Source organism: Siphateles boraxobius, unplaced genomic scaffold (assembly GCF_051911475.1).
Source record: "Siphateles boraxobius isolate OS27281-9 unplaced genomic scaffold, OSU_SipBor_1 24, whole genome shotgun sequence".
Taxonomy (NCBI): Eukaryota; Metazoa; Chordata; class Actinopteri; order Cypriniformes; family Leuciscidae; genus Siphateles; species Siphateles boraxobius.
In genome coordinates, this window is record NW_027508855.1 from 9,508,308 (window position 1) to 9,535,889 (window position 27,582).

General features: G+C 47.4%; 1 protein-coding gene across 5 annotated transcripts in view; it reads left to right on the plus strand.

Moving 5' to 3' along the window:
* tenm1 (teneurin transmembrane protein 1) overlaps window positions 1–27,582 on the plus strand; it is a 212,099-nt gene that overhangs the window by 151,176 nt on the left and 33,341 nt on the right. For all 5 annotated transcript variants that reach the window (XM_077241257.1, XM_077241256.1, XM_077241259.1 and 2 more), the window contains 2 exons: window positions 1,030–1,184; window positions 26,349–26,715. In XM_077241257.1, the coding sequence (XP_077097372.1) occupies window positions 1,030–1,184; window positions 26,349–26,715 (522 nt within the window). The remainder of the gene's footprint in view (window positions 1–1,029; window positions 1,185–26,348; window positions 26,716–27,582) is intronic.

Genomic DNA, 27,582 nt, shown 5'->3' on the forward strand with positions numbered 1-27,582 from the left:
AGAATGTAATCTATATTAAAGATACAAAAACAAAAGTTACTTAAGATAAATTTTCTTAAGACCTCTGTACAAAACTGAAAATGACACCTTTTATAACTGAATAGTTGTTTCATAAATTAAATATCCAAATTAATAATTTTAAGTTATATATTTGTCTATCACGATGTTGTTGTTTTTTTATTTGAAATACACATTCATAATTCTCTTCACAATTTCGCCCATTTGACAGATATACAGTACATCTATTCTTTATGTTGGTCCTTGCCTTATTTTTTTTAATCCTGTTTCTCATGTGCAATTTTTAAATAAACCAAATCACCAAATTGTAGAGTATATAATTTGATAATTTGTTGATTGGTTTGTAATAGTCAAGTCGATTTACAATCCCTATAGCTCTCTTCTTGACTCATTATTTGATAAGGCTGGCAAATGTTAAGACACAAAATTGGACTACAATTGCAAAATGATGAAAGATCCGTGGAACAGACGTCTCTAAATAAACAATACTATTAAAGAACAATGAAGTCTTTGACAGCAATGAGGGTGGCGATTGTTTCATAATGTTAGTGGCCTGGAGGTGTATTTGTGCTAAAGATCAGTTTTAATTAAACTTTAACAATGCATGTTTGTGCACAGCACGATTTAAATGTAAAACCAAGTTGACTTGCACAGCTCAAGGTGATTTGCAAGCATTTGAATAGAACAAGACAAATGAAAAAGAGAAATTGGATGAACAATGAAAAGAAATACCAGATTTTTTGCATATCTGATGTCATTTCGCATAAATCTGCATATATAAGATAATTTGCATATATTTAAGATTCTGTGAACAGAATGATCAGACACAGAGGAATATACTGCCTGAGACAGTGAAACTCATCTTTCTTCAGTGCACCATTCCTCATCATCTGCCGTTAAGCTGTAACTGCATTGGCAATGCAAATGTAAAGTTATTTGTTACGCCAATAAAGCACATTAAAACTGAAAGAGACAGAGAAATGACTGTGTGTGTATCCTGTTGTCCTGCAGGTATCGCAGTGGACAAACATGGGTTCATTTACTTTGTTGACGGATCAACGATCCGTAAGATTGATGACAATGGAGTGATAACAACCGTCATTGGGTCAAACGGACTCACCTCCTCCCAGCCAATCAGCTGCGACTCTCGAATGGACATCAGCCAGGTGAACAAAACACACACACTTACACGCTTACAAATTTACATTCGGTGGATCTAAAGAAGTATTAAGAATAATTCACACATAATGTATGAATGTCACTGCATTAGAAACAAAATATCAATCCTAGTGGTTTCTGCAAACAAATGATGCTTGACCTTTTCTCAGAGCTAACTTCCTTTCTCTTTTATGTTTTTGCAATTTCTTTTAATAGCAGATTTCAAATACATACTTAAAATAAATAGGGTTCATTCATGTTCACTGCATTTTTAGGCCCTAGTATCAATGCAGATTCCCTAATTTGTTTTTGATTCACAAGCTGTCGACTAGAATCATATACATTTTGGTATATATATATTCAGTTGTCCATTTTACCATCATGTGAAATTCCAGGTATCATCATCTTTTAAAAACTGATATTTTTTTACAACCATAATTGAGTAAAAGAACCAGCTCAAAAGAGTCAGGTTACACTGGTCACGCTGTTTGTTTTGATTCACTGAAAAGAACCATCATTTGTTTGTGAATCGGGCTACAGTGATCGTGTTGTATGTCTTGTCTTTGCATGAAACACACAAGGAAAACTCAATAGAAATATGCTTCTTGCTGTTATTTATACAGTGTTTTTGTTGCATCACATTCAAAACCGACTGTGCATTCATGTTCACAAGTCAGTTAAGACATGATTTCTTTTGCCGTGCTGCAAAGATTCGACACTGCTGCTGAGAAGTGGTGCGTAAACACATCGTTGCAAGAAAAATATTCATTTTGAAAAGTAACAACGGCCTAAATTATGCATTTGAGTGCATTAGTTCAGCAGAATGCAATACAAATATGTTTAAGTAACTGTACAATTAAAACATACACTGAAAAAAGGTTGAACTTGCTGAATTTAAGAATCAATATCGGGATCGTTCAAATTAAGTTAGCAGTTAATTGGGAAGTCTGTACTTTAACCCAGCCCTATACATTTTATAAATCCATAAATGTACAAATTTTTTGTTCACATAAGATATTTCTTAGATATGACCTAACTCTTGTCAGTTTATTTTACTGCTGTTAACTTCTTATAGGCAGACACTCTTTTAACTTTCTGTTTGTGTGCAGACATCAGAAAAATGATCTGTCTCCATCTTCTCACATGCTCACATACATGAAGTGAATAACAGCACACAGATACCAAAGAACTGAAAGATGAAGGAAACCCATCATACACACCCCACACAGCGAGAGTCTGGACCAACCCCCTCTCTTTCTCTCCTTCTCTGTCTCTTTCTTTCAACCTTTTTCTTCAGCTCCATAGGATTCACTCAAACACACTTTTCGCTGTTCACCTCAAGAGTGAGAAAGTGCTGATACCTAAGGTCTTTCTGGTGCTACAGAGTTACATTATACAGCTTGCAGCAACATCCTTACTTTTCTTTTATCTCTCTTCCTCTCTCGCTCCCTCCTTTGAGGTTTCAGCCTTTCTCAATTCATTTCGAACACTAAAATCGTAAAGCTTTTCTCAAACATAAGGCAATTCTACTCTTTCTCTTAAAGTGCTCTTAAAAATCTATTTTACACTCTCGTTCTGTCTCTCTCTCCCCCTGCAGTTTAACTCAGTGTGTCCTCATTAAATCTGCAGGCCAACTCTCCCTTCAAAGTCAGACACAATTCTTCCCGCTCCTGAATAGCATCAATTTTTGGCAGACTGTCCCTTGATTTCTCTTTCATTCTCTCTCTCTCTCTCTCTTTCTCGATCCCATCTACACACACACACGCTGCACTTCTTCACAGTTCATCCGGTGGGGTGTGTTGTGTGTGAATAAGAATCAGACAGTGAGGAGAGATAGGGAGAGAGAGAGAGAGACAGAGAGAGAGAGAGAAGGGGAAATGAGGTGCCGCAGGCCACTGGGTAAAAGAAGCACTGAAATCTGCATAATTCCTAGCATGCCTGGGATATGACACACTTCACACTCAATACTGTCCGACTGTCGGGCAGCCGCGGACACACACACACAACCGGGACGTGTTTTTTTTTCTTTACCTAGCTGCACATTAGGATTGGGTGACATGACTAAAATATTATCACGGTAATGGTATCTATCATAATATAGTTATTTTTACAGGAAGTTAACAGGTAAATGGTTTATAGCGGTGCAGATAGCCCAGGGGTTATTTTTTCAACTTCAAACCAGTGCTACCGCTGCCTGCCCCAGCATTATTATGAGTAGATAGCAGTTGACGTGGTTATTTTAATGACACTCTCTGTGATTTTTTTTCTCTTTTTTTTTACCTAAACCCCAATTTTAAGTTTAAAACAGCACATTCAGAGTTAAATTGTCTGAATATTCCCACAGGCGATGCTCCAAACACCCATTTAATATATTTCCTAAGCCACAAGGACTCCTAATGCCCCATATTTGACATAAAATGTAAAATATTATGTTTTAGAACAATAGAAAACGTCTCGGTTACGTATATAACCCTCGTTCCCTGAAGGAGGGAATGGAGATGTAGTCGGCATGTTGACTGATTGGGATCACGCTTAGGGAGCCTGTCATCTTCGAGTACTGTTAAAACGAGCCAATGTACATTAGCATGCGTGAAATGCAACACACACTCCGCACCCGCGGCGCGGGTATAAATATGGAAGTGGATGTACGCACTAGTTGTTTTTCGCTGAGGAGCCGAGCTTAACTCAAAGTCAGCTGTGGTCCAGCATTAGTGGCGATGGGACTATTTCTCCGTTCCCTCCTTCAAGGAACGAGTGTTATATACGTAATGGAGACGATCCCTTTCAGTCGCTCACGTTCAACGTAGTCAACGTGTCGACTGATTGGGATCCCAATTAAAACGCCACTAGTGCTGCCACCTTCCAGCGCCTAGACAAAAGCCTTGTGACCACGCCGCATTATTCGGAGATGGGACAGGGCTTAGGCCAGGGAAGTCACTGCTGTTCCACAAGACCACTGGGAAAGCGTTCTCTTTCGTTGGGAAGGAATATGCTGTGGAAGCCACATCCTGCCCGAAGGGAGGTAACATGTGGATAATACACATATGGACTGGGCGGATAACCGGGCGGTACAACATATGGAATGTCACTGGGGTGGCTCCAGCCTATGACAGGGGGAGACTCAACCGGAAGTGACGGCAGAGCCTGGGAAGACACGGGCTCGCCCCAGGGAGCCGTACCGTGGAAGAATACACATATGGTATCGCCGTAGGAATCACAACATATGGACCCAACCTAACACAGGTTTCACCACACGAATGATAGGACTGGCTTCGGATGTTCCACCACGTCCGTTGCCGAAGGGTATGGAGGAACTCGACAGGGTTTGGCTAATAAGGGGAACTTACTGGAGTGAGAATTGCACACGTATCCAGTCCATAGGAGGGGAATGGCCCAGCAAGCCAACACTTTGAACTGGGCTTACAGTGAAACTGGCTTCATATGAAGGTAACCCACGGGAAGCAGCGGTTTGACACATAGGCTAGTTTCTTTAGCGAACGTGATAGGTGTCGCCAGCCCCAACTCTATTTGTCATCTGTTCAGCGGGGCACTCTGTGTCAGCGCCTAGGAGGGAGCAATACACTCACTTGGGAGGAGCTCACCACCCAGGTGGGCATGTGCACCCTGTAAAATCACCAAGGTGAAGGCAACCACATGTAGTGGGCCAACCCCTGCTTGGAAACAGCCTTCCCTTCTACTTGCCTCCGTAACAGACAATAGCTGGTCTAAGGTCCAGCGCTTGCAGGCTCACCACCTGGTCCCGTAGGAGAGGTAGGAACCTTGGGCATATATCAGGCCAGGGTCTCAAATAGCCATCCACGACCTGGTAAGTTCTCCATGCACTTTGGGAAAGAAAGGCAATGGGGCAGCGAGCTGAGAACCAGCGCGGCCCGCTCCGAGATACCAATCATCCAACCGAGACTGTTCGGGACACTGTGGAGGATTCTACTCGATCCCGACAGCCTCGGTGGCCCGTTTCAGCATTGCTGACATTTCTGGATTTGGCTCGGGCGACGTTACACTCCCAGGGGGAGATAACGCAGCCAAGTCATCATTTCCTCTGGAGGGGCCCCGAATGAAACTCCTGGTCGCTCCATTACAGAGGGACCAGCGCGCTCAACGGGGGCTCCACTGGCTGTGGTGTGATAGAGGAGTGAGGGGCCCACAGGGATTGGTTACCGTGCGGGGAAGCCTCACTATGATCCTCTAATCACCCATCCCACATGGTGCCGTAGTGGGGCGTGGTACTGGGGACTCCATCTTCACGCATGAAGGCGAGTCTCGATCTCAACACCGCGATAGTCGTGATGAGAACATGAACTATCCAAAAAAGCTGCTTCAGCGTGCTGAATATATAAATATTTAATACATATATAAATACATTATTTTTTCTTTTTTTTTTTACACGTGATGCAACCATTGTGACCGTCAGAGGACAGGAAACGACCACATCCAGAAACGCACGGATGTAATGACATCTTGAAAAAGACGCAAACGCACCCGTGTTGCTCTTTTAGGAAATGAGACCCATCACCAGTGCCGGAGCACAAAGGGGAATAACCGCGCCAACACTGAACAGTGAACTGAAACAGTGAAGCACTCACGTCTTTGGCCTCTAACCAACCGTCTACAAACACACAAAAATTATGCTCGCGATCACCGCTGCACTTGCGCTGTAGAACCACCAGCACTGGGAGAGTCTTCCAGAAGAACACCGACACACTCGCTCGTTGTAATATAACAAAACTGTTCAGAGACATCGACTTGAAGACCGATCAGCTCCGAAGCGAAAGACAACTACTGCGTGTATCCACTTCCGTATTTATACCTGCTCCGCGGCGGCGGAGTGTGTGATGCATTTCACGTACGCCAATGTGCATTGGCTTGTTTTAACAGTACTCGAAGATGACAGGCTCCCTAAGCGTGATCCCAATCAGTCGACACGTCGACTACGTCGAACATGAGCGACTGAAAGGGAAATATCGTGTCTGAATAACCTTTTATTTACAGTTTGAATGCCACACACCTAACCTGGGTCCATTGGAATGGACATCACATGGTGTTGGGTTTAAACCAATATTTGTTTGTTTGTTTGTTTTTATAGTAAGGTTTGGTTACTGATTGATCCCTGAGCAACCAGTCACAATGAAGATATGACCCCTAACTTAATCTGATTGAGCTTCAAGCATCACAAAAGACAGGCTAACCGCCTAGACAGGATGAATAAGCCCACATTTTACCTTTGAAGTTCCCCCGTGGTGAAAATCAAGTTTTTAATGTTGTTTATATGTCTATGTGGTGTTTTTAATATGCTATAAGACAAACTATGTGCAAATTCATAAGTCAACACAATTGCTGAGTATTTTCTCCCTAAAACTGCAGTGATTTAAAGACTGTTTCAAAAACGAGGTTTGAAATCTCTGGTGTTTCTTACGTCACAAACGTCCTCGGGTTACGACTGTAACCCTTGTTCCCTGAGAAAGGGAACGAGGACTGCGTCGAATGACACTTTGGGCGAACGCCCTTAGCGTTACGCATCTGAAGTATGAATGAAACTAATCCAATCCTGATTGGTGTTGCGTCATGACGTAACATGTGATGGCATCCTCGGAAGCAACGCCGGCACACAACAGCGTTAGCTTATGAGATGAAGCAAGTCGCTCCCAGGCAGGGGAAGGCGTGGCGAAGGGACGCAGTCTTTGTCCCCTTTCTCAGGGAACAAGGGTTACAGTCGTAACCCGAGGACGTTCCCTTTCGAGGGAACTCGGACTGCGTCGAATGACACTTTGGGGGAACGAGTACCCACTATGCCACAACGCGCCCTGCCTGTCCTAGTGTGAAGCTGCTCACAGGCACACTTAGGACGAGAGCACGAGAGTGCCAGGCGTAGACGGGATGTCCAGACTGTAAAACCTAATAAAGGTGTGGGGGGTGGCCCATCCTGCTGCATCGCAGACCTCTTGGATTGGGGCCCCCGAGAGGAGGGCTCTAGAGGACGCCATGCCTCTGGTTGAATGAGCCCTCACGGCCAAAGGTGAAGGCAGATTGCGCACCTAGTAGGCCAAGGAAATAGCATGGACAATCCAGTTGCTGATGATCTGTTTGGAGGCGGGAAGACCCTTTTTGGGCGACCCAAAACACACCAGCAACTGGTCTGACTTCCGCCATGAAGAGGACCTCTGAATGTAAATTTTTAGAGCTCTGACAGGGCAGAGCAGATGAAGTCTCTCCTCATCCGCCGTCACGTGAGGTGGAGGATGAAAAGCCTGCATGGCTTGTAGGATGTAGGATGGCTTTAATGTCGCCTGGAGCAAACTCCAGGCACCCGTTAAGATATAGAGAGCGCCTGGAGATCTCCTACCCTCCTCAGAGAAGTAATGGCCAACAGAAAAAACACCTTCAGGGAAAGGTTCTTGGCCTCAGCCGACTCCAGTGGTTCGAAGGGGGGCCTCGGCCAGCCCTTCGAGAACCACTGCCAGGTCCCATGTGGGAACCCTGGTACGAGCCGCAGGTCTCATCCTCCAAGCCCCACGGAGGAAACGTACGACCAACTGCTGTCTCCCCAGAGGCCCATCACCCAGAGGAGCGTGGAAAGCCGCAATGGCAGCCACGTACACCTTGAGTGTGGACGGGGTAAGACCAGCTGAAAAGCGATCTTGGAGGAACTCCAGAACTGAAGCCACTGGGCAGTTAACTGGATCCACCTCACGCTCTGTACACCAGCTTGGTATTCGATTTTCTGAGGCCTCTGCGGAGGAGCAATTCTCGCTCGTCCCTCCACGGGGGGGGGGATAGCCCTGCTACTTTTGTCTCGTTTTCGATACCCTGTAGCGGAGGACCGGCAGGGAAAAATCGAAAAACGATTTTTGATGTGCAGAAGGGACAAAGCATGGCCGCAAGCCTGTGGGGCAGACAGAGCAGCTTGCGTTCGCTGCTCATCATTTTAATTCCTCAGAATTAAATGCAGCCATAAACACTGTATTTGTGAAACACAGTCTGAATGGTAGGCTGAATTAAAATATCTAACTTCCTTAAAGTCAGATAAAATGTCATCATTTTAATTTCTTAAAATTAAATGCAGCCATAATTATCAGACATACTGTTTTGTGTTATAGGCTAGGTTCTCGTAATCTACACTGCCTCGGCAAACGCGAGATTCGAGTCGTTATATATTTGGCTTTCATCCCTCAAGAAGAAAGTCAACAGGTGCGAGCGAGGCTGAAACATCCGACAGCCCACGGATATACATTTACATTTATTCATTTAGCTAACGCTTTTATCCAAAGCGACTTCCAATTGCTATATTTCAGAGGTCGCACGCCTCTGGAGCAACTAGGGGTTAAGTGTCTTGCTCAGGGACACATTGGTGTCTCACAGTGGATTCGAACCCGGGTCTCTCACACCAAAGGCATGTGTCTTATCCACTGCGCCATCACAGATCTATGCGCTGCCTCGGCAAACGCGAGATTCGAGTCGTTCACAATATATTTGGTTTTCATCTCTCGAGAAGAAAATCAACAGGCGCGAGGCTGAAACACCCGAAAACGCACGGCTGTGCGCGTCGCGATATTTCTCAATGAACACAGCCAGCACCCTCAGGAGCTGACTGTTCATGCCTCGCACACATACAGAATCTTTATTGCAAAGTAGACCCGTAATCTACGCGCTGCCTCGGCAAACGAGAGATCCGAGCCACTATAGATTCTATATTGCAATTTCTTTTTTCTTGCAGACCTTTATTTAGGACAATTCTTGTGGGACAAACAACACCAAATAGGACAGACAGTTTGACACAGAGCGCTTGCTGAAGAGCAAAAAGCTAACTGTGTTGTGTGCCGGCGTTGCTTCCGTGTATGCCGTCACATGTTACGTCATGACGCAACACCAATCAGGATTGGATTAGTTTCGTTCATACTTCAGATGCGTAACGCTAAGGGCGTTCCCCCAAAGTGTCATTCGACGCAGTCCGAGTTCCCTCGAAAGGGAACTACCTTGCAACCAATCGTGCGGGGCGGCTTTAGCATATCATTAACTCTTCTCTGAAGCAGTGAAGTCTCAAGAGAAGCCAGATTATCCAGAAATTGTAGTTAAGCCAAAAGGTAATCATATTAATTACCATTATGTAGGGATGTAACGATTCACTCAACTCACGATGCGATACGATTCACGATACTGGTTTCACGATACGATTTTCTCACGATTTTTTTAACAAGTGATTAATTTAAGAAATTATAAATGAAAAAGTGTCCCTTTTATTATTTCTCAGACAAAATGCTGCACATTTCATTTTCATTTTGAAATATATTTGTCAAATAAAAAAACTACATTGAAATTTAAAAAAAATCCCTTCAAGGTTGTTTCAACTCAGTCTTTCTGTCTGGTCAAGAGGGTGGACACTGGTACCTTCCCACACTAAGTAAAATACATAGTAAAATTAGTACCACATTTAGAGGGGTTTTAATTTTGTTATAATTTGTATCATTACACTAGCAAGAGTTAAAAAAAAACACACATTTAGAAAAATATGCCATAACCATCAATAAATCATATATATAAAAATATATATATATATATATCCATGTACAAATTTAGAGAAAGAGATCGTAAAATAAATACAACACCTGGTTGCCACGGAAACACTGATGCACATTGTGATCTCCGTGGCTCTCGCACTTGTCGTATTAATGCCTTTTACATGAAAACGGAGGTGACTTGTGCTTCTCACGGTGGTGATTATTATTAGTCTACGTAAAGTCAAAATGCCGCCACACCTCTGATTTGATGAGTCATATATCTACCTTGCCGTCGCCATGTGTTTGACGCCGCGTGCACACCAGTGAGGCACACACTGGTGCGGCGCGAGCGGAGCAAACCGAGCGTTTTCAGTCCATTCCTATAGAAGTTGAGCTTGGCTCACACAAGCTCAAGTTCCATAAATTAAGTGAAAACACTCGCTAGCTTCGCGCCAGTGTGTGCTTGCTGCAATTGTGCCTGTAAAGCGAGGATCACAACTTCGCAGTAGGCTACAGTAAACGCCCCTGCTTAAAACGTGTATCGCGATTCGTTTAACATTTCAACCGACTTGAATCGTCAAACATTTTTATCGATTTTCAACCGGTTGCAAGTGTATCGTTACATACCTACCATTATGTGTCCGACATTGTGAAGAGCGATACCATTGCGTAGCATTTACATACAGTAACTTGACTAAAGTTGAAGAAATTGGACAAGCCATTGACAGCATGAAATCTGGGAAAAGAGAGGGGCCTGATGGCATTCCTATTGATCTGTATAAAAGATTAAAAAATAAACTTTTGGCACCTATATTGGACATGTTTGAAGAAATCTTTCAATCGAATTCTCTCCCTCCTTCATTAAATACAGCCTTGATTACTCTCTTGCCTAAGCCAGGAAAACCTTTAGATAAATGTCAGAATCTAAAACCCATTAGTCTTTTGAATTCAGATTTGAAAATTATTTCTAAATTATTAGCAAAACGACTACAAAATACTCTCCCTTATGTAATAAATCAAGACCAAAATGGATTCCTCACGGGAAGGCAGGGCTTCCACAATGTACGGAGATTATTAAATATTATTCATTGTAAAAAAGAAACGCCAAATACAGCTTTTCTATCATTGGATGCCGAAAAGGCCTTTGATAGGGTCGAATGGCCATACCTTTTCCGGGTATTAGAAAAATTTGGATGTGGTAACAATTTTATTAAATGGGTCAAAATATTATATGACAGCCCTACTGCTGAAAACATAACTAATAGAAATATTTCTCAACCGATAGCAATAAAACGCGGATGCCGACAAGGCTGCCCGCTCTCGCCTTTATTATTCACGTTAGCAATAGAACCATTTGCAATTGCAATACTCTCCCATCCCCAACTTAGTGGAATTACAGTAGGACCAACTGAACATAGGATTTCTCTGTTCGCAGATGATGTGATCTTATTTATTTCGAATCTAAAACCATCAATACGGATCAGTCTGGAAGTCATCCAGTTATTTTGTGAAATTTCAGGTTACAAACTCAATAAAACCAAGTCTTCTATTTTACTGTTAAATAAACATGAAAGAGCAAACGCAATCCCAGATGTTATACAGTTTAATTTTGTGACAGAATTTGAGTACTTGGGGATACAGATTTCACCAAGTTTAGAAAAAATAGTTGAGGTGAATTACAATCTTTTAGTAACAGGAATACAAAATTCAGTTGATAGATGGATGCCGCTGCCAGTATCTATAATTGGTAGAATTAACATTTAAAAATTAACATTCTTCCAAAGCTCCTATATCTATTTCAGAATATTCCCCTTCCAACCCCTCTTGTTTTTTTCTCACAAATGAAAAAAATGTTTATATGTTTTCTCTGAAATAATAAAAGGGCAAGACTTCGTTTGTCTTTAATGTACTTGCCCTATGAACGTGGAGGTTTGAAATGTCCTAATTTTAAGCTGTACTTTTGGGCTGCGCAGCTAAGGTCTATTATGTTTTATTATACTCACTATTCATCACATTGGATAGAAATGGAATCACAAGGATTGAATTTACCTCTTCCCTCATATATATATATATATATATATATATATATATATATATTCAAATACAATAAGAAAACTATTAAGAGAAATTAAAAACCCAATCCTTAAAAACATGATAAAAGTATGGAGTGATGTGAAGACACTTTCGAAAAATCCACACTGTCTGTCTCAATTTAATCCATTATGGGGCAACCAGTCTTTTCCACCAGGCAAGGCAGACGCAACATATAAGTTATGTAAAACTTCTCGGTTACGTATGTAACCCTCGTTCCCTGAGTAGGGAACGGAGACATTACGTCCGATGACGATGAATGGGGGTTTCGCTTAGAACACCTATCGACTTCGAGTATTACAAAACAAGCCAATGGGGATGAAATGCCATGGGTCTGCGGAATTTGCATAGCGTATCTCCGCCCCACCGCGTGGGTATAAAAGGAGAGACACCGGCAAAGGCAGATCATGTCTTTTCTGAGGAGCCGAGACTGAACTCAGGCGTCTACCCAGCGATACAGCGGAATTGGCAGGGAGACGTAACGTCTCCGTTCCCTACTCAGGGAACCAGGGTTACATACGTAACCGAGAATTTCCCTTTCGTAGTCACTCCGAGTTACGTCGGATGACGACGAATGGGGGTCCCTGTGAAATCACGCCACCTTCACAGCTGTCTTCCAGTGCCCTGCAAAAGTCTGATCCCCCTGTCGTTATACTGGCACGGACGAAGGAGTCCTACTTAACACAGGAATACCAAGGTACACTGGGCAGCATATCTCAGAGGAAATATGTCGCAGCATGCCTACCCGTAGGGAGGACTTAAGGATACACATATGGCCGGAGGGCTACATATGGAGGAACGCTGGAGTGACCAGCCCGTGGGGTAGCAACTTTCAACTCCAGGAGAGGCAAGGTGGCTTGCCGAGGGAAAGACACATGCTCAAGGAGGCTAACAGTGGAAATACACATGTGGGGGTTACTCAGGGGAGGAACCATGCACACGGAGGCACCTAGCCGACGCACAGGCAATAGACACTGGCGCCAGCGTCAACAGTGCTGGAGGAACTCAGGGCTTCAGAGAGGAGACTCACCTGAGGAATTATCGCACTTATCCAGTCCGTGGAGTGGAGTGGCGAGCAAGCGAAGACACCTGAGCGCGAATGTGTTGGGTGTCGCCCAGCCTGCAGCTCTACAGATGTCTGCCAGCGAGGCACCATGCGCTAGAGCCCAAAAGGAAGCCACACTCTGGGTGGAGTGGGCTGTCACCCCAAGGGGGCACGGTCGGCCTTGCTGTTGGTAAGCCAAGCAATGGCGTCCACTATCCAGTGGGACAACCTCTGCTTTGAGAGAGCCTTTCCCTTTAGTCTCCCACCATAACAGACAAAGAGCTGGTCTGAGGTCCTGAAACACTGCGTTCTGTCTACGTAAGCGCGGAGAGCGCGTACTGGACAGAGCAGTGCCAAGGCTGGGTCTGCAGGTTCAGGTTCAGGTTGCAGGTTCACCACCTGGTCCCGGAAGGGAGTGGAGGAAACCTTGGGCACATACCCAGGCCGGGGTCTCAGGATCACGTGAGAGTGACCCGGCCCGAATTCCAGGCACGCTTCATCAACGGAGAATGCGTGCAGGTCCCCTACCCTCTTGATGGAGGCCAATGCAACCAGGAGCGCTGTCTTCATTGACAGGAACTTAAGCTCAACTGATTGCAAAGGCTAAAAGGGAGCCCTCTGCAGGGCATTTAACACCACTGAGAGGTCCCAAGAGGGAACGAGAGGAGGGCGAGGAGGATTCGGTCTCCTTGCTCCTCTCAGGAACCTGAGGATCAGGTCATGCTTCCCCAGAGACTTACCTTCAACTGCTTCGTGATATGCGGCAATATTTCGGCCACATACACCTTCAGGGTGGAGGGAGACAGCCTTCGCTCCACCCATCTTGCAGAAAAGTAAGCACGACACTGATCGAATATCTCCTGGGGTTTTCTCGGTGAGAAGAGCACCAGTTGACGAAGAGGTTCCACTTCAACGCATAGACATGTCTCGTTGACGATGCTTTGGCGGAAGTGATGGTAGCCGCCACCGCTGGTGGCAGGGTACTCAAACCTGCCTCGTCCCGTCCAGGAGCCACACGTGGAGCCTCCAAAGATCGGGTCGAGGGTGCCAAGGGTGCCCCATCTCTGAGAAAGGAGATTCTTCCTCAGAGGAATTGGGCAAGGAGTTGCTGTCGCGAGGAGTAACAGTTCTGAGAACCAGGTCCGGGTGGGCCAGTATGGCACAACCAGAATGACCTGCTCCTCGTCCTCCTTGATCTTGCTCTGGGTCCGTGCGAGAAGGCTCACTGGGGGAAACGCATATTTGCGTAGGCCCCGCGGCCAGCTGTGCGCCAGTCTATCCGTGCCGAGCGTACCCTCGTCAGGGAGTAAAACAGGGCGCAACGGGATGAGTCGTGGGAGGCAAACAGGTCAAACTGGTCCCAAAACAGTTGGACCGACTTGGGATGGAGTCGCCATTCGCCGGAGATGGGCGAAACCGTGACACCTCGTCGGCTGCAAGGTTCCGATCTCGCGGAATGTAGATAGCACGAAGGGACCTCAGGTGCTTCTGACTTCATAGGAGGAGGTGGCGTGCGAGTTGCGACATACAGCGGGAGCGTATACCACCCTGACGGTTGATGTACGCTACTGTCGCGGTATTGTCTGAACGGACTAGTACGTGTTGACCCTTGAGCAACGTGCGAAAACGGTGCAGGGCAAGGCGCACTGCCAGCAACTCGAGGCAATTGACATGCAGAAGGCGCTGGGGTCCTATCCAGGAGCCCACGGCAGCATGTCCGTTGCACATGGCGCCCCAGCCCGTGGAAGAGGCATCTGTGGAGACAACAACATGCCGGGAAGCTTGTTCCAGGGGCACTCAGGCCCATAGAAAACTGAGGTTCGACCACGGGGTGAGTACTGACGGCAGGTCGGAGTAACTGGTACTCAGAGGGTGCCGTGTTGCCATGCCCACCTCGGGACTCGGTCGCGAAGCCAAAGCTGAAGCGGTCTCATATGAAGCAATCTGAGCGGCGTACCGCGGCACCAGATGCCATATGCCCCAGGAGCCTCTGAAAAAACTTCAGTGGAACCGCACTCTTGCGCTTGATAGTCTCAGGCAAGTCAGCAATGGCTGAGTGGAGTAGGCGACCAAGTCCATACCGAGAAACGAGCTCCTCTGCATGGGGCAAAGTTACTCCTTTCCCAGTTGACCCGAAGGCCCAGACGAGCTAGGTGCCGGAGCACTGGGTCCCTGTATTCGCAAACCTGGTCTCAGGAGTGAGCTTAAGACAGCCAGTCACTGAGATAGTTCAGGATGCGAACCCCGTGTTCCCATGGAGGAACAAGGGCTGCCTCAACAACCTTGTGAAGGCGCGAGGAGACAGGGCTAGCCAGAATGGGAGAACAGCGTACTGATATGCCCGCGCCCTGACTGCAAACCGTAGGTATGGTCTGAGTCGAAGGAGAACGGAGACATAAAAGTAGGCATCCTTCAGGTCGATCGCTGCAAACCAATCCTGTGGCCGCACACATCCAGAAATGCGTTTGTCCAGGAGCATCTTGAACGGCAGACTGTGAAGGGAGCGGTTCAGATGCGTAGGTCCAGGCTGTAAGCCCGGACCTCATTTCGGCTGGAGGGACAGTCTCAATCGCACCCTTCGCCAGTAGGGTAGCAACCTCCGCTCTCATGACAGGGGCATAGCCACCGACCAAAGTGGAGCGGACTCCCCTGAAGCGGGGAGGAGACCGTGCGAACTGAATCGCATAGCCGAGCCTGATAGTTCGGGCAGCGAAGCGGAGTGACCGGCCCAGGCGTGGGTGGCATAGCGGCCCGGTGCAGGGGCCCGGTCATGCTCCGCGTCCTGACAGAAGAGACCAGGGAAGGACCAGCATTCCACGGGGGTCTGCTCTGCCAGGGGTCTGGCGACAGAGGGGGACGAGAGTTGTGAGGTCCGGAGACGGCACGCACTGTCGTCCGCGCCCTCTGGGACAGAGGGGGACGGGAGTGGCGAGGCCCGGGGGCGGCGCACACTGCGGTCCGAGAACTCTGTGACAGAGAGGGATGAGAGCGGCGAGGCCCGGGGGCGTCGCGCACTGTCGTCCGGTTCTGTGTGCTCAGATACGGGAGAGTCAGTTCTTTGGAGAAAATGTATTCTTCCCCGGCCTCCACCGGGGAAAGGAGTGGTCCTGCTACCAACTCCTCGAAACAACTGAGTCCCATCTCTGAGGAGCCCATCTCAAGAGCGCCGCTTAACCCGGCCTAAGCAGGGGGGCGGGACTGGAGAGGGCTGTGGCGTCCGCCTGCTGCTTCCAGAGCCGGCCCGTTTTGAACGGGCGGGGTGGGAGCCGTGGGAGGGCGCCTTCCGCGGTGGGCAGACCGAGGGATCTGAGCGGACGGCGGGGCCGTCGGGATAGAATCAACGTCAGTCTGCTCATGGGCGGTTGAGACCTGTTGGGTAAAGCCCTCAACAGCAACGCCTAAGAGGCCGACCTGGGTGATGGGGGTGTCGAGCAGACGGGTCCGCCCGACATCGTGCACATCAGACCGGTCAGCCCCAGACTGGTGAACATCACCTGACACTGAGAGCGTACAGCCACTTTCGTTGCTCGGAGAGCAACCGCTATGCAAATTCCTCGGGTCAGTCCCGCCCTCCTGCATGTCCTTGAGCATCTGGGTCAGGTAGACCAGCAGAACGGTCATGGGATGCAGTGAGGCAGCTGCCTGTCCTGAGGCACTATAGGATTTCGCCACAGATTAGTGTAGACGAAAAGAACTACAGGCTTTGGACGGGTGCTTAGGATTGCGCCGGGAAGCACTCTGAGGACACAGCAGCATGGCAACAGAGCGTTCCACCGGGGGAACCCCAGTGTACCCATGGGCAGCGGCCCCTGAGGGGAGGAAAGTCGGATGAGACCAACGAGAGGACCCGTGATCTCATCATGCACGTCCGGGGGGAAAGATATTGGGGTTTGCCGTGAACGCGTCGGCGGCCTCACCCAAAAACCAATCGTCCCGGGAAAGCATGGCCGTCATCTCCGGATCAGACTCAGGCACAGCCGTATGCACACCAGAGGGTGGCAGCTGTGACGAGTCGTCATTTCCAAAAGAATCAAGCCCACCTAGTGATGCTGCTACAGACACAGCATCATCCTCTGTAGCTTCAAATGAAAACACACGGGCCAGCCGAGGGTAGACTCGTGGAATCATCAGTTCGCTAGCGGGCACCGTCATTAAAGAGTGGGGGCTGGGGCGTGGACACAGAGTCGGCGCCTTGTTCCAGACCAACTCCCTCAGGTCACCCTGGCCACCAGCCGAAGATCGGGTGGTGGATGAGGGGACTCTCACTCTTGCGAGTTCACCGAGTCTCGACCTATATATGACGCGATGATCACGTTCCCAGAGAGAACATGAGTCATCCACGACCGCTGTTCAAGCATGATCAAAGCCCAAACACACTAGACAGCGCTCGTGCCCATCAGAGTCCGATACCAGTCTGCTGCAACTAGAAATGCACGGGCGAGCCGTCTTTAAAAAGACGTGCCGCGTGCGAGCTCTTTTATGAGAGGAGAAAAAACTCTGCGATGTTGAAGTGCACAGGGAGACACACACACACTGGCAGATCACTGCACAGATCAGCAGGCACTGTGAGCTCGCTGCAGATCGCCGTCACACCAACACCGGAGAGAGAAGCTCGTCTCGTAGAGCGAAGTCAGAGATGACTGTGGAGTGAAGAAATAATCTTGGCTCCGAAGCGAAAAACATGATCTGCCTTTGCCGGCGTCTCTCCTTTTATACCCACGCGGGGGGGCGGAGATACGCTATGCAAATTCCGCAGACCCATGGCATTTCATCGCCATTGGCTCGTTTTGTAATACTCAAAGTAGATAGGTTTAGAACACCTATCGACACCTATCGAGCGAAACCCCCATTCGTCGTCATCCGACGTAACTCGGAGTGACTAAGAAAGGGAACCAAGGGACTGAGAATGGTTCGAGATGTGTATTTGCCAAATTCTGACATACTTATGACCTTTCAAGAATAACTAGATAAATTTCACTTTGATAAAAAACATTTCTTTAAATATCTCCAACTCAGGAGTTTTATAAGAACAAGTCAAAACAATGTATTAACGAAACCCACTACTTCAGACTTGGAAGAAATGTTGTTAAAAGATAGTCAAAAAAAAAGGCATTATAGTTTATAATCTAATTATGTCTCACGTTCCTGAAAGTTCCCTTTCAGTCGATAACGTCGGACGTAGTCGACGCGACTGAAATGGGATCACGCTAGGCAGCCTATCATCTTCGATTACTATTGAACGAGCCAATGGAATTTGGCGTGCGTGATTTGCATCACACACTCCGCCCCCGCGGCGCGGGTATAAATACGGAAGTGGATGCAAGCACTAGTTGCCTTTCGCTTCGGAGCCGTTCGTCTTTGATGTCTCTGAAGAGTGCTGTTGTGTTCAACGAGCGAGTGTGTCGGTGTTCTTGCGGGAAGACCTCTCCAGTGTTGGTGTTTCTACAGCGTTGTGCAGCGGTGATCGCGAGCTTCTCAGCTCTCAACTGCTGTTTTAACAGCACCAAATTTCTACTGTTTGTTTGTGTGTTGACGGTTGGTTAGAGGGCGAGAAGTGAGTGTTTCACTGTTAGTTGAAAGACTATTCAGTGTTTGCCGCGGTCATTCCCTGTGTGCTCCGGCACTGGTGACGGTCCCATTTCCTAAAAGAGCAACACGGGTGTGAGTGCGTCTTTTTCAAGATGCCATTCCATCCGTGCGTTTCTGGGTGCGGTCTGGCACTATCCCCTTCTGACGGTCACGAAAGTTGTGTGGCATGTTTGGGCTTACAGCATGCTGAGGCAGCTTTCGTGGATGAGGCATGTTCTCACTGCGGGAAAATGTCCATCTCGGTGTTGAGATCTAGACTCGCCTTCGTTAAAAGCGTTGGTGCAGTCCCCACCTCTGGGCCCCGCCCCTGTTCTTCCTCTGGGTTACCTTCCCAGAGGAGGACTGGGGTGCCGTCCAAGCTGGGTGATCTGAGGATCACAGTGAGGGGTAATCCGCCCGGCCACGCCCCGTGGGTCCCTCACTCCTCTTTCACACCGCAACCGGTGGAGCTCCCCATTGATCCCGCTGGTCCCTCTGTAATGGACGGGCCAGCCGTGTCATTTGGGGCCCCTCCAGGGGATACGTTGTCAATCGCAGCATCGGAGGGGGAGCTGAACTCTGGAGATGATGACTCGGCTGCACTGCCTCCCTCCGGGAGACCAGTGTTGCCCGAGCCAGATCCAGAGATGTCAGCTATGCTGAAAAAGGCCGCCGAGGCGGTAGGGCTCGTGTGGAACCCTCCACCGTGTCCCGAGCCGTCTCGGTTGGATGATTGGTATATCGGGGCGGGCCGAACTGGTTCTCAGTCCGCCGCCCCGGTTCCTTTCTTTCCTGAAGTGCATGAGGAGCTTACGAGGGCATGGATGGCACCTTTCTCTGCCAGAAACCGCCTGAGTAGCTCCTCCCCCCTCACTACCCTTGATGGGGGAGCGGTGAAGGGTTACGAGGCTATCCCTCCGGTGGAGCGGGCCGTTGCGATGCAGTTATGCCCAACGGCGGCCGCTTCCTGGAGAGGTGATCCTCGTCACCCCTCTAAAGCCTGTAAGTTCTCGTCCGCTCTTACGGGCAAGGCTTACAAAGCTTGTGGGCAAGCCGCTTCCTCCTTGCATGCCATGGCGTTGCTCCAGGTCCACCAGGCCCAGGCACTCATGAACATGCACGAGGGTAGTTCGGACCCTGAGCTCATGGGTGAGCTCCGCACTGCAACTGACCTCGCCCTCCGGGCGGCGAAGGTTGCAGCTCACGCGGTGGGTTCGGCGATGTCCACACTAGTGGTCCAGGAGCGCCATCTCTGGCTCAACCTGGCCGATATGAGAGATGCGGACAAGGTTCGGTTCCTGGACTCTCCCATTTCCCAGGTTGGGTTATTCGGCGACGCTGTGGAGAACTTTGCCCAACAGTTCTCTACAGCTCAGAAGCAGACGGAGGCCATCCGGCACATCCTGCCTCGGAGGGACGCTGCTGCCTTCACCCACCCCCCGAGGTCAGATCCTCCACCTGCTCGTCGCCGAGGGCGTCCGCCTGCAGCCGCCTCAGCTCCCGCCGGACCACCGCAGCAGCCTTCACCCAGGTTCCGGCGCGGAGCTGGCCGCGGAAGGGGCGCCCAGCCCGCTCCAGGCGCTGCCAAGCCAGGTGGTAAGCTCCAGCGCAAAAGAAAACGCTGAACCTGGACGGGCTCTCAGGGATGGAAGAGTTGCTTGTGGAGTGGTCGCCGATCCACTCCCTCTGGCTGGTTGGAGGGCCGGCTGGAGTTTTTTGTTATGTGTGTGTCTGTTCCGCCGCTGGCCCCTATAAAAACGGGGTCAGCGGTACCCACATATTCAGAAAAAGAGCAATTTTTCTATTCCTGAGTCCCAAGTGGGCCAGTATGGCGGATGTGACCCTGTATAATAGCCTTACATCCCCCAGCTTCCCTTGGTCGCCAACAGGCAGCTTGGGGCGTTCGAGGACCCGGTCATCCGCCTTCTCACGTCCCCTGCCGCTAGTGGAGACAGGTAAGTGTTGCACTGCACACTAACACCACTATCTCTACTTTGCTGCCCCACCTCAGGCTCGGCTACCCCGCTCAAGTCAGTGATAGTAACATCACATTAGGTGTTGAGCAGACGTGCTCCTGAAAATTCAGTGATATTCTTCACACCAAGTGTTGAGCAGTGCTCCTGACTTGTGCGTGCTTATCTTATCCTGCTGGCGAAGGATTTGATATAGCCGCTCCTCCAGCCGGTACGAAGGCCAGTTGTAAACTCGTTCTTCGTGCTACTAGGTGGTGGGTCGTGACCATCTTGGCCCAAGATTGGTCTGCAGCTTTGACCTGAAGGACACGTGGTGTCCTTCCCCTCGAGTGCTCCAGAGCCCGTTGGGTCTTCAGGTCAACTGGAAGAGAGTAATCTCGCCCACGGGCTGAGTATCTCTTTTTCAGTTTTGGAGAGGTACTCGGTCCAACACGTCTCTCCAGTGAGAATGTGTTCAACTGGTGTTGAAGTGAGAAAGGGTCCCACTGAAAAGATTCAGAGGCTTCTGGGGTATACGATAGCGCAGCCTAAGTTGGCTTCCTCCGTATGTGACCGCTTCAGCGCTAGCTTTACGATCGAGTCCCGAGGTGACCGTGGCAGAGCAGCTCACCCTGTGTGACTATAGTTCATCCCGGTCTGCTGCCAAACCCTCCTCAGCAGAGGGGCCATGTACAAAGGGCGTGTTTTAACGGGGGCCTGGGCGACCCCCGACTACACGGGCATTCGTGCCTCGAGTTGTTAGACATTGCGGGTGTCACAAACTCTCCCGTCACCTCCTCCTTGGAGTCAGACGCTTCTGAGGGCGCCTTGTTCCACCCCTCCCGCTTACTCAATCGTGCCGCCATCGAGCCTCACGACAGTTATAGCCAGGGCAAGTGGAGACTCCATCCCCTGGGTCCGCTGGGTCTTGACCATTCCGGGGCCGCTCAATTGCCCCCCCGGTTTTATTTTTCCGCCAGTGTTTGGGTAAACCGAGCGGACTACCCTTGGACAAACACTGGGTCCCAGCTGTCCCAGGGGCCCGCAGAATACGTTTAACCCCAGTGAGCCTTCTAAGAAGTGACGGCGACTCAGGGTCGCCTTGCGCTGCTCAAGTCAGTGAGATCATCACACTTCATGTTGAGCAGAGTTGCTCCTGAAACTCAGTGAAGTTCATCGCACTCAGGTGTTGAGCAGCAATGCTCCTGTAGCTCAGTGAGTCCATCACAGGTAGCGCAGTGAATTCATCACACGCAGTGCTGAGCAGAAATGCTCCTGGTGCTCAGTGAAGTTCCTCGCACTCAAGTGTTGAGCAGTAATGCTCCTGAAGCTCAGTGAGTTTATCACACTCAGGTGTTGAGCAGTAATGCTCCTGAAGCTCAGTGAACTTGTCACACTCAAGTGCTGAGCAGAAATGCTCCTGTCGTTCAGTGAAATTCTTCGCACTCAAGTGTTGAGCAGAAATGCTCCTGAAGCTCAGTGAGGGAATGCTCCTGAAGTTCAGTGAACTGTCACACTCAAGTGCTGAGCAGAAATGCTCCTGTCGCTCAGTGAGGTTCTTCGTACTCAAGTGAGCAGGAATGCTCCTGAAGCTCAGTGAACTTGTCACACCCAAGTGCTGAGCAGAAAATGCTCCTGAAGCCCAGTGATCTTCACATGTTGTGTTGAGCAATGCTCCTGTCTTTTGCGCCCGTCACTTGCACCTACGTGCCAAGTCAGGAGAGGAACAGGTCTTCATAGTTGCCCCTTATTGGCCCAACTAGACCTGGCTCCCATCAACAGCCTTCCTGACTTCCCCGGAAAACTCTTCGGGGGCGGGGCACGATGGCACACGCGTTCTTCCCCCGGGGATTCCGGGCGGTCTTACATCTGAACGCGGAGGTTCAGGTGGCTATCACAAGAATGTGTGATAGATACCATCACTTCTGCGAGCACCCCCTAGAATGGGGTAGCGTGCTTACGCCTTTAGAAGTGGAACCTAGTCGTTGAGTGCGTTTTCTCTCCAGAGGAGATCCTGAAAGCTTTCGATCACTTCAGTGCTCCCTTTCCTGCAAAATGGGTTGCAGTAGGCTGTTTTCCTAAATCACCCTCAAAATGATGTTGCCTCGGTGTTTAAACGACGCTCATCGTGTTGCAGAAGTATGCAGAAGCACGTTCTGATCGTCAGGTTCCTGAGGAGCAAGGTCTTGTAAATCCTTGTGTCCCTCTTTATCCTCTTGGGCCTTGTCCCTGGTGCGACTGCACTGCAGAGACCGCCCCTGAGCCACTGCAGGTAGTGAGTTAAAAATTCTGTTATATCAGTTCTCCTGCTCGCGTGGTCTCTACTAGAGGGTAGGGACTTGCTCGCTTTCGGTCAACGTATTGTGCCTGGAGTCTGGGCCGGCTAACTCTCACAAGCTGAGACCCCGGCTCGGATTGTGCCCAAGGTTCCTACCTGTCCCGTAATAGGAGCAGGTGGTGAGCCTGCAAGCGCTGCTCTGGAGGAGGCAGATCCAGCCCTGGCTTCTCTGTCCGTTCGCTTGGACGTGTACAGAATGCAAGTCATAGACCTCAGACCAGCTCTTCAAATATCTGTTGGAATTCAGCAGAGAGGGAAGGCTGTTTCCATGCAAAGTTGCACTTAGTGCTTGCCTTCATTTCGGCAAAGATCCGAGATGCAACATGTCCACTTAGGTGTTGAGCTCCTCTATGATGAGTGTAAAGTGCTCCGCCTGGGCGTTGACGATATACTTTGCTAAACAGATTCTAGAGTTGGGGGCTGGACGACACCTGGTTGAACCGCTGCTTCCCGTGGGCTCCCTTCTCATGAAGCCAGTTTCACCGTGAGCCCGGTTCAAGTGTCGGCTTGCTGCGCCATTCCCCTCCTATGGACTGGATACGTGCGCCTTTCTACTCCAGTTGAGTTCCCTTAAAATTGAACCCTGTTGAGTTCCTCCACACCCCTCCGACGTCGGACGTGCGGAACGTCTGGTGTTAGGCCTACCACTCGTAAGCAGTGTGGAACCTGTGTTAGGCTGGGTCCATATGTTGCGGTCCCTTCGGTGACCCCATATGTGTATTCTTCCACGATACGGCTCCCTGCGGTGAGCCCGTGTCTTCCCTCGGCAGAGTCTCTCTGCCGTCACTGCCCGGTGTGTCTCCCCCCGTCTTAGGCTGGAGCCACCCCAGTGACATTCCATATGTTAGACTGCCCGGTTTCCGCCCAGTTCATATGTGTATTCTCCACATTTCCTCCCTCGGGTTGGATGTGGCTTCCGCAGCGTCCCTTCCTTCCAACGTACGGGGAACGCTTTCCCAGTGGTCCTGTAGGAACAGCAGTGACTTCCCTGGCCTAAGCCCTGTCCTTCCCCGCCTTAAGTTTGCGGGGGCATCAGGAGGCTTTGGTTTAGGCACTGGAAGGTGGCAGCGTTAGTGGCGTGTTCAATGGTTGATCCCATTTCAGTCGCGTCGACTACGTCCGACGTTATCGACTGAAAGGGAACGTCCTGGTTGCGTATGCAACCCACCGTTCCCTGAAGGAGGGAACGGAGGACGTAGTCCCCTTGCCACTACCGCTGGACCACCGCTGACCCCGGGTTACTCTCGGCTCCTCAGCGAAAAGCAACTAGTGCGTGCATCCACTTCCGTATTTATACCCGCGCCGCGGGGGCGGAGTGTGTGATGCAAATCACGCACGCCAAATTCCATTGGCTCGTTCAATAGTAATCGAAGATGATAGGCTCCCTAGCGTGATCCCATTTCAGTCGCGTCGACTACGTCCTCCGTTCCCTCCTTCAGGGAACGGTGGGTTGCATACGCAACCAGGACGTTCTCATGATAGATTTAGAGCTTGGAAGGAGGATTTGTCATTGCAACTTTCAGAGGAAGACTGGCAGGATGCATGCACTTTAGCCCACACAACATCAATAAATACTCGTCTTAAAGTTATTCAATTTAAATGGTTAATGCGAACATATGTGACACCAGTGGAACTATGTCAATATAATGGAAACATTCCTGATGTGTGTTCAAAGTGTAAACAATGTAGAGGAACACTGGTTCACTGTATGTGGCATTGTACAAAAATTACACTCTTTTGGGAAGAAATTAGAGACATTATTCAAATTATTATTTCCAAACAAATAATATTAGAACCAAAATTGTTTTTATTGGGCATATATCCAGAGAAGCATAACTATACTAAAAATGAACGTACATTTATAGGCCTTAGTCTGCTTAACGCCAAAAGATGTATAGCTTTATTTTGGAAAAAAACATGTAGACCAAGAGGCACTTTATGGTTACGGCAGATGCTGTCTGCTCTGCCATTAGAGAGGATTACATATGTGCTAAAAGGCAAACAGCAACTTTTTGAGAATATCTGGAACACTTTTATTGATTGTGCCAAAGATTTGGATTTAACAGATGACAATGACTGAGATGTGTGGACACTGCAGTTCACATCTGGACAATAATTTATATCACCTGATTTGTACAACTCATGTATTTTATTTTATATATTTTTATTTTAAAGATAAGTGATGAATAATTGTAGACGGTTGCATTGTACAGAGATGGCTTTCTGATAGTCACTGTGGTTGTTTGTCTTGTGTTTGTGTATGCACAAAACTTCATAAATATATTCTGGCAAAAAAAAAAACTTGACTAAAGTTGGTGGGGCTAATTTGCAAATTCATTGATCCACGTATATTAAATGAAGCAAGGGTGTAGAGTTACATTCAATCTATTTTAAGGCATGAATAATTTTTTTCGCAGAAAAAAAAATGTTATTTTGGTGATCAAAGATGAGTTTTAAGGGATACAATTATTGACTACAGGGGGACTTTAAATGCTTATTTATGTTCATGCTAGCCTCATCAACTTACACCTATTATAATATTAATAGTATCAAGTGATAGTATTAAAAGTTAATTAGAAGATCTTTCTGAGTTTTAGAACACATGCATTTTTTAAGTTTAATGTCCATCACAATGGACATCAGGTGTTATATATCAACAGGAACCCACAACTTAGTTGCGTGCCATGTTGGGAAATTTGTGCAATCATTTCAAAGCTAAATACAGAGCCAGAAATTCTAATTTTAATGTTTTATGAACATTCATGTTTATTATTATTAACAATATGATTTTATTTGTCCTCAAAGTGGCTATTAGCTGTCATTCACTTTTTTCATTAGCTTTAGTGAGACAGAAACAGTGAATGTGACATGAGAAAGAATACACAGCAACACACACTCCACACACCCTGATGCCTTAATTCGACAACGCACTGTTTTATATTAATCAAATTAATTAGCAAGTACTCACAAACACACAGACATATACACACATACTTAGATTAATCCATTGCAAGCAACAAACAAGACTTCATCTTATCATCTTACTTTTTTTCTACATTCTTATTGCATTGCTCAGTATTACAATATGTGTATTCTTTTCAAAATCTTCAAAACTAATTAACATACTGTATATGTTTAAACGTATATTTGATGCCCAATGTAGTGGACATAAAAATAATCTGATAAAAACAATGAGTTTGCACAAATCTTGTTTTTATACTAACTTCTACATTGGAGAAGAGCAAATATCAAGTAGGTGAAAAGTAGTTTTGGCGTTTCCACCTCCAGATGACCGACGGCGACGTGCGACAGTTTGCAGAGAATAGTTTTCTGCTCACTCTCTTATGTAAATCCCACACACAATACAAGTCACAGTGTGATATCAAGCTATTCCTCATCAATTTGTTTGGGGCACTGTATTTTTTTACATTCTCCCATGATTCATGTCTTCCCTGTGTATATAATGTAAAATAGTGCTGTCCACTGATATTACTGTATGTAAATCAGTATAATAACAATCAAAATGAGATTGTCTGTTTTTCTGTATGCTGCTGAGAGTACATCTGATTGGCCATAAGCAGATGAGAGTGGCTGTGAAATGTTATGATGAAAATATCACTTTTCAGCTTCATAGCAGTTAATAATATACATTTGTGTATCCACAGGTGCGTTTAGAGTGGCCCACAGACCTGGCAGTGAGTCCGCTGGATAACTCTCTCTACGTTCTTGATAATAACCTTGTGCTCCAGGTGAGCGAGTCCCAGCAGGTGCGAGTGGTTGCTGGACGACCCATTCATTGCCCCATGGCCAGTACTGAACCGGTGATTCTGGGGAAAACAGCGGTGCGGTCTGTGCTGGAGGGAGCGAAAGCTATTGCCGTCAGCTACCAAGGGGCTTTGTACATCGCAGAAACCGATGACCGGAAGCACAGCCGAGTACAAGAAGTGTCCACAAATGGAGAAATGGTTGTAATTGCGGGTGCGACCAGTGAATGCGATTGTAAGATTGATCCCAACTGCGAGTGTTTCTCAGGTGAGACAAACATACATTTCAGTGCTAAACAGTGATTTACTATAACACTCAGAGAGGTTATTCATACTGATGATTTTTTTTCCCATGTTGAACCTTTTTTTTGTAAGCCACTGGTTATAAAAATCACAAGTTTTTAATGCATATTTTGTCTTAGATGTGACTTGAAAAATTGCAAAATTTGCAATATGACATAGCAAAATTTCACCACTGTTATAATATAGTATACAAATTTAACAGTAAGCTAGGAGGCTAAAATTAGCATATGTCAATTTCAGAGAATTCCTTTATATATACATTCCTCTAAAATGTCATAATGCCTGAAGAAAAATTACTTCAAAATGCATACAGGCAGACAGTGCAATTGCATTGACTTCTATAAAAGCATTTCCAGTAAGTTAGATGCCTGAAACTTGAGTATGTTCATCTGAGAGCGGCCCTCTTACCCATGCTAATGTTTTATTTGCCTGTGTTGAAAATCATTTAGGTTAGTTTATCCATGATTTACTCAATATAAAATGCTTTTGTATTATAATATTGTTGTATATTATTTATTGCCCTATTTATATTACAATGTTTAGTGTATGTGTACTGCAAAACAAATTTCCCTTTTGGGACAATATACACTACCGTTCAAAACACTTTTTAGGGAAATTAATATTTTTACTCAGCAAGGATGCATTAAATTGATCAAAAAAGGACAACAAAGACATTTTTATAATGTTTCAAATAAATTATGTTATTTTTAACTTTCTATTCATAAAATATTTTTATTGTGACAGTGGGCAGTTATGTAGTTTGACTTTGGCATGCTGGGAGATTCAATTTGTAAATATTTTCATGCCAAACTTGTTGGTGTGACACATTTAA